The sequence below is a fragment of the Podarcis liolepis genome (assembly GCF_965112155.1).
Source record: "Podarcis liolepis genome assembly, chromosome: 11".
In the NCBI taxonomy this organism is placed as follows: Eukaryota; Metazoa; Chordata; class Lepidosauria; order Squamata; family Lacertidae; genus Podarcis; species Podarcis liolepis.
Genome location: NC_139565.1, coordinates 22,181,335 through 22,196,146, shown reverse-complemented (window position 1 = coordinate 22,196,146; position 14,812 = coordinate 22,181,335). Strand labels below are relative to the sequence as shown.

At 41.9% G+C, this 14,812-nt stretch overlaps 1 protein-coding gene across 8 annotated transcripts in view; it reads right to left on the bottom strand.

Annotated features, from left to right (window-relative positions):
- Positions 1 to 324: 324 nt before the first annotated feature.
- The window catches only part of TRIM36 (tripartite motif containing 36), a 50,330-nt gene continuing 35,842 nt past the window's right edge, over positions 325 to 14,812 (bottom strand). For 4 of the 8 annotated variants that reach the window (XM_083464485.1, XM_083464484.1, XM_083464487.1 and 1 more), the window contains exons 6-11: positions 12,637 to 12,890; positions 10,053 to 10,177; positions 9,161 to 9,454; positions 6,637 to 6,934; positions 5,434 to 5,526; positions 325 to 2,495 (exon numbers count right to left, since the gene is read on the bottom strand). In XM_083464485.1, coding sequence (XP_083320611.1) covers positions 2,129 to 2,495; positions 5,434 to 5,526; positions 6,637 to 6,934; positions 9,161 to 9,454; positions 10,053 to 10,177; positions 12,637 to 12,890 — 1,431 coding nt within the window. In that variant the 3' untranslated portion in view covers positions 325 to 2,128. The remainder of the gene's footprint in view (positions 2,496 to 5,433; positions 5,527 to 6,636; positions 6,935 to 9,160; positions 9,455 to 10,052; positions 10,178 to 12,636; positions 12,891 to 14,812) is intronic. The other 4 variants (XM_083464489.1, XM_083464488.1, XM_083464491.1 and 1 more) reach the window with 1 other exon arrangement.

Here is a 14,812-nt window from a genome sequence, read left to right as displayed (position 1 = left end):
AATTATGAGCTGTGAGAGTATGTGATTGTCCTTCATTGTTTTTTGTTGTTTTAAATATTTTACTTGTTTATTTCTACACGTTTAAAAAACAAGTATGAATCACAATTAATGCTGCACAATCAGTGCAAACTAATAAGCAAGTTTGGAATGTGTTTTGGAAATTTGTCTTGAGCTAATTATATCAGTTGCTTTACTTCGTTTTCATACCATTCACATTTTGAAATGCAGCCAGAAAGCAATACGTTATCAGCTTTCCCCACACCTAAAATCCAGTTGTCAACTGTTATTGGGGAGTTGCCATTATCTTAGTAATAACAAAGAGTGTTTAATAAGGGCATTTTTATTTGACATACTTTATTTTTAAAAAATCTTGAGAAAGTTACATTTCCACTTCACAATATTTTCAAACAAGGCCTTACGGTTTGCATTAAAGCTTCAAATATTATTATTTTCTGAAAATTGTCTACATGATGTACACTTGTATAGAGCTTTGCAGATCACACAGTAGTCCCTAACAGGTTTGTTAGTTATAGCAGCTATATGTGAATGATCCACACAAGGTTTCACTTAGTCTGAATGTAAAGTGCTCTTTCTTTTCAGTAGAAACTGGATGGGCTCCCCCCCCCCTTTTCTAAAAAAAGACCAAACGAAACCATGACACAACATTCCTGGGTGGTTTAAAACTTTTCAATTTTAGTTTAAAGCAAGAAGCTCTGCATAGACAGGTAAGTATCTTTGCCCCTGGTCCCTTCACCTGAAGTGTAAGCACCACATTTATATTGAATAGGTCCCAAACATTCCACTAATTCTCAGTACCGATTGAAACAGTATGGTGCATAAAAGTAGCAGAAATGTCCAAATCCACTTGTTGATTAAATTATGATGGGGGGGTGGTTCTTTTTAAAAAGCAGAATATCACTTCACTGTACAATAAATAAGTTATGGCTTAGTCAGCATCTCATAAATAAACACAAGCTAAAAGTAACGCTTTGGGCTACAGTTTTATGATCCCGAATGATCAGCAGCTGCCAAACCTTGGGGAACCTGTTGCAGTATTTTTAAACAGTACTTAGCAAAACATATTACACAAATTTAATTCCACCAAAAGAAAACAATGATCAGAAGTGCAGTGCTTCACCAACCTCTGCTTAAGAGCGACATTTGCCACAAGCTAAGCAGACTATATGGAGCTTCAGTCAGTTTTGTATGGATTGCTTTCTAGCTAACACATCTAATTGACAAGGGCACCCTAAGGCAAAAGTGTTCCAAACTTAATGGTCAGTACACTTTATTCTAAACACACTAAAAACCTTTTTTTAAAATGAAGTTACAGTATAAACTATGCAAACAAAAAATGTTCACTTTTTCTTTTTTTAAAAAAAATCTATAATATTACCATTTGGGCCTGCTTTTTAAATCTCTCTATGCAGTTTTCAACAGCAAGGTCTGATGTTTCAAGAGAAATTGCACTTATATTTAAATATACTGAAGTACAGTATGTAGGAAATAACCAACAACACTGAAAACACACATAAGAACCTTGCTATTGAACACTGATAGACAGACAGGTTTGTAAAAGTCAATTGCGTGAGTCACAATAAATCCATCTTGGATACAGTCATTGTGATTCACATCTATCTCCCAATTTCTATTGCAGTGTGGATTCACAATGTACTCTGCTCCCATGCAAATATAGTAACCAGGACACCTAACCACTCGCAATGTAGTGAAATAAACTCCTTTTCAAGAAAGGAGCATACATAATGCATAACCATAAGAAATGCACTGTTACATAGGGCCCATTTCCATTTTAAAATGGAATGTGAATGCCAGCAAGCATCAGTAAAAATTTAAAACCAGATAGCCACCAGACTTCCTGCTTATGAAAGGCAATGAGACTGCGAATCCATTTGATTTCTGAAGGCTCCAAAGGCATGCCAAAAGGCAGGTCAAGGGGTGACGCCCGAAAGCTCTTTCTGGACCAAAGAAATCTGGTAGAGATGGAAAAATTTCTGTGACACTGAAAAAACGAAACGAAAACAGAAAGACTCAAAAGCAGGGTTGCAGCAAAAGCACTTAGGAGATATGATGTAATTAAGACATAATGCTAAAGATGGATCCTTGGACATTACAAGTCTTCATCTTCGTATTTCAAATATTTTGCTGCAATCGTTTCTTCCAGATGAATTCCTGCACTCCCCATCAATGCAAAAGCTGGATACATTTTACCAGAGCAGTCTACCTGACGCTCATAAAGACATTTCATCCTGTCTGCGTCATAGAATCCAACTTTGCCTTTGTCGTAGTCAAGGCAGATTCCAATGCAGGATGGCATGGGAAGAATTCTGTTCATAGAATCTTTGGAAGCAGCTGGAGCAGGAGAAACCTTAGGAATAAAGAATTTCTTCATGCCTAAGGTTACCAGTGTGAAAGGCTGCAAGGACTCAACAAAGATGTCTTCACTCCCACTGTCATGACCACTGTCTTGTTCATATCTGGAAGAAGAACACAACATTGATTGGTGTATACTAGACATACTGGAATATCTCCTAAAATCTTCAAAGTTTTCTCACAGTCCAGCACAGTAAAGTTCACACAACACAGACCCTTAAAACATTGTGCATGAAGCCAGATCCTCTGCCATGCAGTCCCAAAGTATGCTAGAGGGCAGGGAGAAGGTGTGCCTAGAATCTACATAGCATCAACACTAGGAAGATTTGTGCAGATTTAAATGAGAACCGAGTGCATGATCATGTGAGTTAACCACATTTTTTCACAATGGAAAATTGGCCCTCTTCCATGATCCTGCCAATATGGCTTGCAACCACAGCAAAGTCATTGGAGCAGGATCCTGGCTTGTGTCCTTGGAGATACGTTACGTCCACCTCAAGTGATACCACATTATTAAATTGTACTGCCAAAGGCCAAGACTCAAGGCAAGCACCAATTACAATTCATATAGGGCATCCTGCCCCACCACTTCTTGTTTGACGTGCCTTCCACAGGATGGAAGAAGTCAAAATGTGTTTGAAGAATGAAAATCTAGGTAAGTCAACTGTGAAGCAAGCTCAGGAAATTTGGACAAGAATCACTTGTCTCTCAGCTTCAAAAGCTGTTATAAGACTAAAATGCTGCTTTGATTTCCTCTGAGGAAGGTACAAATGTAAACAGTTGAGAAAATAGTATACAAGGTCAGAGTTTGAGGCATTGCGTAAAGTAGAAACTTTGGTACTTCTGAGATCAAGAGGACTATGCTACTATGCTACAGGGTAACTTCTATCAGCAATGTTCAGCAAAAGAAACAAATCAAAGAGGATTCTAACTTTCTGAAACAGTAATTCCTCTTCTGAAAATAGTATTTCAGTGGCAGTGTTAACCAGCACAATTCTCATGTTTGAGGAAGTGAAGCCAAACAGGCTCTGGCAACGTGAATACATGGTACAGTTCATGACAACTACAAGTTGTTGTTTCTTTCTATTTTATAGAGAGCATGTACCTGGTCACCATCGTCCCCTGAACTATTTCCTCTGTGCAAAGAAACTTTCTTGGATTAAAATTTGCAGTGTCATTTACCATTTTGTTCTATGCCAAATGTTATAAATATTAAACACCTTTCCTTTGTAATTCTGCTGGACTTACCATATGCAGGCCTCCAGCGATACGTTCTCCTCTGCAAAAAATCACTATGAACTAGGTCGGCCCTAACATGGCTTCCAGATAATTGAGCACAAATGAGAGTAATTATCTGGATTCAAGAACCTTACAGCTAGAGGCTAGTGCTCTCCGTGAACTGAGGTGGAGCAAATAACAAAGGAATCCCCAGCAGGTAAAGCAGAATCCTATTCCTGGCAAGCAGGAAATCCTAATGCTAGAATCTATACTGTTAGAAGTGAGCCACTGGATATTGGCTACCAGAAAACATGTACTTTAACAGCCAAGAGCAGAAAGACCAGGTCTAAATTGGAAATTATAAGCATTTGTGTGTCGTAACTAAACTTCTTCACATCTTCTCTCTCAAAATTTTCACTGATCCTCCCCTATCCAATGACTCCCAAAAGCTTTCCCCAAGGGTTATGGGCAGTGCTTTTTTTCTTTTAAAAAAATGTTTAGGGGTACACTCATTTTCCTACCCATACTGAAACACTGCAGTCAATGAGGCCAAACTGAGATTCACAAAATGTTTAGGGGTATGCGTACCCCTGCGCCCCCCCATAAAAAAGCACTGGTTATGGGACACTCTAGAATGGTATGGACTAGAGCAGGCTTCCTCAAACTTGGCCCCCCAGATGTTTTGAGGCTACAATTCCCATCATGCCTGACCACTGGTCCTGCTAGCTAGGGATCATGGGAGTTGTAGGCCAAAAACATCTGGAGGGCTGAGTTTGAGGAAACCTGGACTAGAGGGCTGCAATTGGTAAGGGGGATTAGCACAAAGGAGTCCTGGTTGGCCCCAGCAGAAGCACATCTATGCCAAGTCACCATTGGATACAACTCTTTGCTTCTTAAGGCAGATGATGATGATGGTGATGGATTTATTCTGTGCAGGTTATTACCCACATACTGGTTACAGGGTTTCCATCTATATATCTATATCCCTGCGGAAAATTTTCCCAAGCTCACACTTGCTGATGTAACACCTCCCACACCCATGAAATCTCTTTGGCCTCCAGTTCTTCTCCCAAACAGGCTTCACTTTCCATTTTTAAGTGTGCAACAGGAGAAAACACTACAGTTGAGTGTAGCAGTAATGGTAGTAATTACTAGCAGCAGCATTTGAGAGCTAGGAAGTATTACTATTCCATTTCACCTTCCAATTCTCTCTTGCAAAATCCCATGCACCCATGTTCGCCTTACAAAATCATATATAGAGAGAGTTGGAACCTTCTTCTAACATACACCTCCACCCTCAGTTGAGTCAGGATTTTGGGGAGGAGATCATTTTGAGACTCTCAAAAAGAAGAAGAAAGCACTCTGCAAATAATAATAATTCCCTTTTTCAGGTTCAGGGCAGGAGGTTGAAGGAAAATGGTCTGAGGGATGGAAAGATGGCAGTATAATAGAGATCAGCAAACACTTCAAATTCCTGCTTTGGGTAGTTCATTGTAAGTTTGTGTTTACTGTGATGTGTTCTAGTGTATGATAAATAAAAATTGAAGAACCAAGGCTATGAAGGAAGATATTTAAAGTTAGCAAAAAATGCAGGTATACAGAGATTGCACCTAAGGCATGAATCAACCTTGGGAATCAAGCAACAGATGGGAAGCCAAAACAGCCCCCATCTACACATGCTGAAGAGACAAGTCTTTGAATCTGTGCTTTACATGGGATGTAAAGTAGCTGGGCAGATGTATATATCTACTAGCAACAATCTGGACTGTACTTCTGAGAAATGTGCAATTTCAAACTGTATTAATTTTTTAAAAAATTGTCCACCTTTTTTCCATTCTTCCCCCCTCCTCCTCTTTCTGGCCCTTTTCTTCATGTTGTAAGATTTTTCTCTCCCCGACAGTGTCACGCAACTGTAATCTTAAAAAAAAAATTAAAACGGCACTTGTCAGTACTAGTGAAGAGGGAAAACAAGGATTATGAACAAAGCAACTGATTCAGGACACATATGGGCAGCCAGCGTTAGCAAAATACCCATCACAGCAGCCGCATTGGAATCATCATCCAGTGAAGAAGAATTAGTTTCCCCAGATGCTGAACATGAAAAGAAGCTAATAGAAGTTGAAAAGGCAGCTTAGATCCTGTCCTCCTCATTTCCACCCCTCCTGCTAGAAGCAGGAGGTCAAAGGAGACTGACCTGAAGAGTCTGAGCTGAGTTAGAAGAGTAGCCGTGAATACATTGCTGTCTGCATGCATGCACATATTATTTCTGCTCAATTTAAGCAATGTATACAATACCGTAAAAAGGAGGCTTCTTGCCTGCTAGTGTGAGCTGCTGCAGTGCTGAGCAATGATCTGTAACAGTTTGCTTCTGAATCACACTCTGTCGCACTTCTGAGCTGAATGCTTTTTTACTGTTGCTGCTGCTGCACTGAGTAGAAATTTGGCTTGTACAAGCACGCAAGTCAAAACGAAATCAGCAATCTGTCCTTTTATGCCCATGTGCTTCTTGGAAATGCAGATATAGATATTTGATACACAAGTGCGAGCACCAACTCTGATACACAAGTACTAGCATCAAATCTGTGTTCCTCTTCCCTACACAAGTTGTAGGAAATGTACATTACAGTGACCAATATTCACAAGGGGGGAAAGGCAGGAACAAATGTCATGTTGACATGTGCATGAGTAAGCAATCGAGAGCATGTCGCTTTTTTAGAGACCCATTCCAATTGAAATCACTTGAAACAAAATCTCTAAAAAGAAACAATCACTCTCTAATAGTGAAATCTTGGAAATGGAACCAGAAAGAGGGCTGCCGAGAAGCAAGCGGGGTGTATCCACATGCTTGGGGGAATCCCAAGTTTTATTTAAAACTTGAGAATTTAAAACCAGGAGAAAGAGGCAGACCGCCTTCCCCATGTGAAGGCAGCTGAGGAAGCAATCCAGCTGTTACTTCAACCAATATGGCTTTTATCTTATATAACCTTTGCATTAGCCTTTACGAAAGACACGAAAAGTATTACTTGCCTTGGGCTTGTTAGATCACGAGAATTTTGGAACCATTCTTGGATCTTAGCATCAGATGCAACTCCTACTTTCACCAAATATGAATAGGGCTCCACGCGGAGAGCCCAGAAATGCTTCCCTTTCACAATACCGGTGTCTCCAACAACATAGTCTAATGTGGTGTAGCAACCAGCTTGGATACGTTCAGCTCCCAGAAGCAAAGGAAATCCAGCCCTGCTTTCCACAGCATTTCTCCTCGCATTCAGCATGAGGTGTTCGCTATTGTAGCCACACTTGTCGTCGAAAAGGAAACTAAAAACTGAAAAATATGCATCCTAGATCAGCATCTAATGATTGAGATATTCCTAGTGTTTTTTTAAAAAAATCACTTTTTTACTCTATCAGCAGACTGGACTAGGAATCTCAGACATAATTACTAGAACACATTAGTGGCACCATGACTCCTACTAAAGTGCAAGGAATTCACTTCACCTCCCAAGGTTTTGTTTAGTTTTAATAAGCATGATGCAAAGGATGCTCTTCTCTTTTAAGACACCATAATTATGCTCATTTTTTTTTGTGGGCCAAATGGCACTGGCTTCTCCATATTGTAATTTTGAAATTGCCAATAACTTGGGCACTACATTGGCCCTTCTTCCGTTAAATATCTGATATTTTAAGAAACTGTGATTGCCACAAAGTTCTAATAATTTAAATAGTTTTGCTTGCTATGGTTTACAATCTCCTCCTTGGTTCTTTAGCAAGAAGGGAAAGACAAGTATGAGCTCTCAGGTGCTGAAGACCATCAGCACTAACCTAATTATATATTCACAATTCATGTAGCCTTCTACTAATAAATAATCTCTGTTTACAATGCTCTTCCTCTCATTCAGAGAACCATTCCCTTGATTCCATAACCCAGTCCTCCCATTATGGATCAACTTTTGGCAGAGTGAACTTTTCAGTCATCTGTTTCTTCATCCTTTGTGCATTCTATGCTCTTTAAATATAATTAGTTTCGTTTCATTTCTCCCTAAAAAATTATTCGGCTGGCATCAAAGGATGTTTTCTTTCTTCCAGATTCAAATGATTCAATCTGATGGTCATATTTCTTTACACCTGGCACTACATATCTCCTTCCAGGAAGCACCTATAGAGGAGCATCTGTAGGCACCATTCAAATTCAAGTTTATGAAGACCAATTGAGACTAATTTTCAACACTCAAGGTTTAGATTTTGTTCTACTATATACAGTGAATGAATGCACAATTGGTACACACACTGACCAAATAGAATGTATTATTTTAGACATAAACACATTATCTGAATAGGTTTCCAATGTTTTCCATTGTGTAGTGACAGCTGCATTTGTTACTGGTTACTCCCAACCCAAAACTGAATCCAAACAAGATTGGCTAGCAGACCACAAGACTTATGTGGGATGGGTAACCAGCATGGTAAGGCGGTGCCGCGAAGCCACCCTCCCCACAGCAGTATTGCTGTCACTTACCTGAAGGGACAGTGGCCATGTCAGGGCACACTGGTGATAGTGCTGGAATGGTTCTGCCAGTGCCAACCTCACCACCCACCTGCCCCCAGCCCCTCACATCCAGAAGCCTTGAGTGCTTCAGGACTAGCTGTTGCACCTGGAAACTCAGATGTTACTAGCAGCCAAGGGCATCACTTCCACTGTAGCTACGCATGGTAGGAAAACTGCAGCCTATTCTTTCTGATGAGGCTCTGGTGTTCATCAGTCATTACCCTGAGACATGGTGACTGGGCTGACCTTGGAAACTATTCAGAAGTCTTGGTGCAGGGGAATGAAACTGTCCACCTTTTAACAAAGCTGAGTCATCAGGGGCACATTGTACTAATGCTTTTGTGATCAAAAGAGACCTCCCTTTTATTAATAGAGCTCTAAATGGCTACCGTAACTTCTCCTTTGTATTTCATTTGTTCCACTATGAATACTTGTCTTTTGGTCCTTCCTCTGTCTCCTTCAATAGCCATTGCACCTGGTCATATTTACGTAGCTTTATTAAACAATTAAGTATCTGCATTTGCTTGTTTTCATGTCCCTTTTCCCTCTGGTATTGTTTATCAGGTTGTATCTCTGCAAAGAGATACCGTATTTTTAGTGTTTGTAAATGTTAAAGTGGTTTATAAAACAGAAGCCAAGACTGCCTCCTCCTAAGATCAACCAAGTGTGTCATTCCAACAATACAAATCACTGCGTCAAGTTTAAATAGGATATGGAAACACTTCTTGTAGTTGCCCCCATTTATGGAGTTCACCTTAAAAGCTTGCCAAAGAGCAAACCTGTGCGCTTTTCAGAAATATTGCTAGAGCTACATGTTTGGGCTAAATATTGGGGCTCATGGTTAAAGCAGGCAGAGTGGGGAACTTAAAATATTAATTTAATGGAATTTTATTATAACTTGGTGATGGATATACTTCTGTGTGAGTGTTCATATATGTATGCACAGCAAGACCTCAACCTTCCACAGCCACCAGTTTGGGAGTTGCAAAAATACGTGAATTGTACCTGGAGCTGGAGGTGTGTGCAAGATAACTTCCCTGCTCCAAGGACTACAGATAGATCCTTTATATCCTCTGACTCTGAAGGCATAGCTGCTGTTAGTGTCAAGATCAGAGATGATCTCACTCTTGCCGAAGACTTCAGTCTCTTGCCAGGCTGGGTTAGCATCTTCTCTGTTCAGTTTACGGTATTCAAGGATGTAAGTATCAGCTGAACCTGCTTTCTGTGGATGATCCCAACAGATCAAAGCTTTGTTATACATTTTGCTTTGTTCCTCATTGATTTCTGGTATATCAACACCTGAATTAAACATACAAGAATATTTTTTTTAGATTTGCAAACAAGCTTTTAACTTCACTAAATTAAAACAAAGACTTCTCCAAGTTGATAGTTGTTGGGCTGGGAGGGAATTCTACAGAATTTGTGCTGGATCTTATTCATCCTTGGTTGTCACTCACTCAACAGCAGTGCTGCTCATGCCGTCTACCAATCCCCTGGTAACAATACATTAAACTCCAGGGAAATAATTGGCTGCTTCTGCTAACACCTTTCCTGGACTCATTCCCAATCTAAATATGCTCTGAGATCAACTAGGTCACAAGAAAAAGCAACTCCAGCATGTGCATGACAGCACACACAGCTGTGTCAAATGCTGACTTGACTTTGCCACACTATGATTACTTCTTCAATACAAAGGATCTATTCTGTCTCTCCCAAAATGCCCAATAGTAGCAGGGCCTATTAGGGTATTTTCTAGTACTAAGAAATTCCCATAGTTCTTACAGGTATACAACTGACTTTTCCAGAACTTTGAAAACTCAGCTGAGAGCAAATTGTGTTTGGAAAGACTATGTTGGTGGGGGGGGGGGGATTAAGCAGAGCTTCCTTTCCAACTTACCACTCGAAAGGAAAGACATGTCCCCAAGAGCCTCCTGTGGCTTAGCTATGTCAAGAACAAAATCTTCAAAAGAAGCTTGAGCTGCAGGTCTGAAGCTCTTCAAAGATTCAGTTGCTTTTTGAATTCTGTATGTGGAAAAGTTTTACTAGCTAGATATATACATATGCATTCTTTCTTAACAAGTTAGCCAGTGGTCCTCAAACTTTTCTCTCTGGGCCACACTTTCAGAATGAAAATTTGCTTGCGCCACACCAATTTTTTTACTGATAAGAAATGCATTGGAAAAGGAAAAGAAACAACTTCTAGCAGTGTCTGATTCGTAACATAGAATACAACTACTTTGTAATATGTGCTTGTAAGACATTCAGAAAGCATAAACAATGCAGCTACATAAGAACATGAATCATTCACAAAATATAATGTTGATTGTCCTTGAATCTGCCCAGCACACTTGCTATCTTCTACTGCCACATCAGTGTGGCTGGCGCACCACACTCTTTGAATACGACTGCTTTAGCCTCTTATAAGTGAGAGAAAGAAAAGATCTTGCAAATGAACAATACCTTCCAGAGACCCATACTAAAATATACAATCCTTTAGTTTTTGCTAATGTCTGAGAATGAATAAAACAAGTCACCTGCCAAAGTATACTTTTTCTTTGACTTTCCTATGTAACAGTGGAATTGAAATCCTCAACACAGTGGTACCTCAGGTTACATAGCTTCAGGTTACAGACTCTGCTAACCCAGAAATAGTACCTCGGGTTAAGAAATTTGCATCAGGATGAGAACAGAAATCGTGCTCCAGCGGCGCAGCAGCAGTGGGAGGCCCCATTAGCTAAAGTGGTGCTTCAGGTTAAGAACAGTTTCAGGTTAAGAACGGACCTCCGGAATGAATTAAGTACTTAACCCGAGGTACCACTGTAGTTTATTATATATTGATTATTCAATTAATCAGAAACTTTATGATGCATAGTTGACATAAGCTAGTTTGAAAGAAAGTAGGGACACGATCTACTAGGATGTTCTCCTCTGCAAAGAAATTATAAGTGTATTGGAGCTACTTGAGACCCATGATCTCAAAACATATCACTTAGATCCAAAATACAAAAAGTGGGCAGAAAATAATTTTACTTCCACATGAGGGAAGTTGCCCCACAAGCAGATCTCTATACAGTGGTACCCTGCAAGACGAATGCCTCGCAAGACGGAAAACCCGCAAGACGAAAGGGTTTTCTGTTTTGGAGGCGCTTCGCAGGACGAATTTCCCTATGGGCTTGCTTCGCAAGATGAAAGCCCATAGGGAAATCTCCGGGGACCTCTTTTAAATGCTGGTGGTGGGGAGCAAAGCCTTTCCCCCCCTCCGGCCTTCAGAAGAGGTCCAGGAAGGCCGGCGGGGGCCGAAAGGCTTTGCTCCCCACCGCCAGCATTTTAAAAGCAGTCCGGCATAGCAGGGAAGCGCTTCCCGCTATCGCGGACGGCTTTTGAAGGCAGGCGGGGGGGAGACTTTCGCCCCCCGCCGACCTTCAGAAGAGGTCCTGGACCTCTTCTGAAGGCCGGCGGGGGGCAAAAGTCTTTGCTCCCCCCTGCCTGCCTTCCCGGGAGAGCGGAGAAAGGCAGCGCCTTTCTCCGCTGTCCCCGACGGCTTTTGAAGGCAGGCGGGAGGGGGGGAAAGACTTTCGCCCCCCGCCCGCCTTCAGAAGAGGTCCAGGACCTCTTCTGAAGGCCGGCGGGGGCCGAAAGTCTTCCCCCCCCCGCCTGCCTTCCCGGGAGAGCGGAGAAAGGCAGCGCCTTTCTCCGCTGTCCCCGACGGCTTTTGAAGGCAGGCGGGGGGGGGGGAGACTTTCGCCCCCCGCCCGCCTTCAGAAGAGGTCCTGGACCTCTTCTGAAGGCTGGCGGGGGGCAAAAGTCTTTGTCCCCCCTGCCTGCCTTCCCAGGGGCTTTTAAATCGCCCCGGACAGCGGAGAAGTCCTCCGCTGTCCCGGGGCGATTTTAAAATGCCGCCCGCCAGCATTTTAAGATCGCCCCGGACAGCGGAGAAGTCCTCCGCTGTCCCGGGTTTTTTTAAACTGCTGGGGGTGGGAAGAAAAGCCCTTGTCCCCCCCCCCCAGCCTTCAGAAGAGGTCCGGGGACAGACTGTCCCCGGACCTGGTCTGAAGGCGGTTTCCCTAGGAACGCATTAATTGATTCTCAATGCATTCCTATGGGAAACCGTGCATCGCAAGACGAAAAACCCGCAAGACGAAGAGACTTGCGGAACGAATTAATTTCGTCTTGCGAGGCACCACTGTACTCAAATTGTGGTAAAGAACAAGGCATGTTTTGAAGTACAGTGGTACCTCGGGTTAAGTACTTAATTTGTTCTGGAGGTCCGTTCTTAACCTGAAACTGTTCTTAACCTGAAACACCCCTTTAGCTAATGGGGCCTCCCGCTGCCGCCGCAGCACAATTTCTGTTCTCATCCTGAAGCAAAGTTCTTAACCTGAAGCACTATTTCTGGGTTAGCGGAGTCTGTAACCTGAAGTGTATGTAACCTGAGGTACCACTGTACATCATCTAAACATTTTAGAATATAAATGGCATACCTTTCATGAAGTTGTTTCGCTGTTTGAACAAAACAAGACTGGTCTGTTTCTTTAAGGACTTCTTGGGCATACCCTACAAGGCCATTATTTTCTAGAAGTCCCTGATACTCTTCTATCTGAGAATGCAATTTCTCCAGTCTTAGGTTTTTGGAAGCTTCAATAGCCCTGAGTGCAGTTGCTCGCCTCTCTTCCAAAACATCAAACAACTTATCAAAGCTGTGAGATGCTTCTTCCTTAGCTCTTTCGCCATTATGCTGAAAAACAGGAACATACTTTTCAATAACTACCAGAACAATTTCCAAAGGTAGCTAGGTCAGTCTGTTGCAGCAAAAACAATAGGCCATACCTGCTAACATTTCAAGGATCTGAAGAGCAGTAATAAAATTTGTAGTCTGCCGGAAGACTCGTTCTTGCTTTTAGCAAAACAATGACATTGAAAATCTAAGCTTTTGGTGCAAATTGCACTTACATACTGTATTTTCAAAGTTACAAAGAACCACTTCCAAGCCAGGTTAATTAACACTTCACTAAACACACAGCTGTCCTGGCCTGAATATAAGAGCTGTTATTGACAAGTCAGATGTTGCAAAATGTGTGAAGAGCTGTTCTCATTTTCAGGTGACAGTGAGGCTCACCTGAAGTTAGTTGTGTGAAAATACATCTAATTATAAACTTCTAACAAAAACTAAAAGAAAACTCCTAAATTTACTATTTTGTTTTATCAAGAGATAGATGTGGGACTTTAAAAAATAGCAGTATTTATAATGCAAGACTTTAAAATCACTTTCATTGTCCCTTTGGTTACAATAAAGCTAAAATAATAACTCAGATACAGTGGTACCTTGGTTCACAAACCTAATCCGTTCCAGGAGTCCATTTGACTCCCCAAACCATTCAAAAGCCAAGGCGTGGCTTCCAATTGGCTGCAAGAGCTTCCTGCACTCAATCGGAAGTTGCGGAAGCCGCGTCGGACGTTTGGCTTCCAAAAAACATTCGCAAACTGGAACACTTACTTTCAGGTTTGCGGCGTTCAGGAGCCAATTTGTTCGGGAGCCAAGCCATTTTGAGAACCAAGTTACTGTACTGATTTCAAAACTATTTCAATAACAGTTGGTTTTTGGAGGGTTTTCAAATATGCAAGTATCTGACCTCATTGAAAATATTGGCTCCAACCTAAATGGAAAATTACATTATAATTAAAGGTAAAGGTAAAGGGAGCCCTGACCATTAGGTCCAGACTCTGGGGTTGTGGCGCTCATCTCACTTTACTGGCTGAGGGAGCCAGCTTACAGATTCCGGGTCATGTGGCCAGCATGACTAAGCCACTTCTGGCAAACCAGAGCAGTGCACGGAAACGCCGTTTACCTTCCCACCGGAGCGGTACCTATTTATCTATTTGCACTTTGACGTGCTTTCGAACTGCTAGGTTGGCAGAAGCAGGGACCGAGCAACAGGAGCTCACCCCGTTGCAGGGATTCAAACCACTGACCTTCTGATCTGCAAGCCCTAGGCTCTGTGGTTTAGACCACAGTGCCACCCGCCAAGCTAAACTTACGCTTTTTACCTAAGAGGGCAAATACCAGGTGGTAAGTAGTGGATTCACACTAGAAAAAATGCATGGAGGGATTGGTTAAGCACAGGGGTGGATAACCTTTTTGGGCAAGATGGTCACATTCACCCTTGGACAACCCTCTGGGGATCTCATGGCAACAGTGGAGGGTGGTCAAAAGTGGATGTGTGCTGCCCAGTCTTGCACTCTCACATTCATGCACAAAGGACACACAGGAAGATATACGCACAGAGCTCAATCCACCATCTTCAGCTTATCAATGCAGACTAACTGAGAAGAGGTTATTGTCCCCTCCTTGCTCATCAAATGCCTGATCTGGTGGTGACTATGAAGGATCTTCATCAGGTTCTGGGTTCTACCTACCCCCAACCACTGTGTCTACATTATTATAATCATTTTGTCACTGCCGCCAAAATTGGTGGTATCAGGGAGGGGGAGGGAATTTGCTTGCAAAGGTGCATCACGGTCCCAAACTGGGAACAACCTCTCTCTCACACACAAATCCGACATTGTCTCCAATATCTCATGTGAGCACACACACAGGTGAAATGATTTTCCTTGTGAGATTGCAACTTTTCCATCAGATACTCTTGTTTGCAACAACAT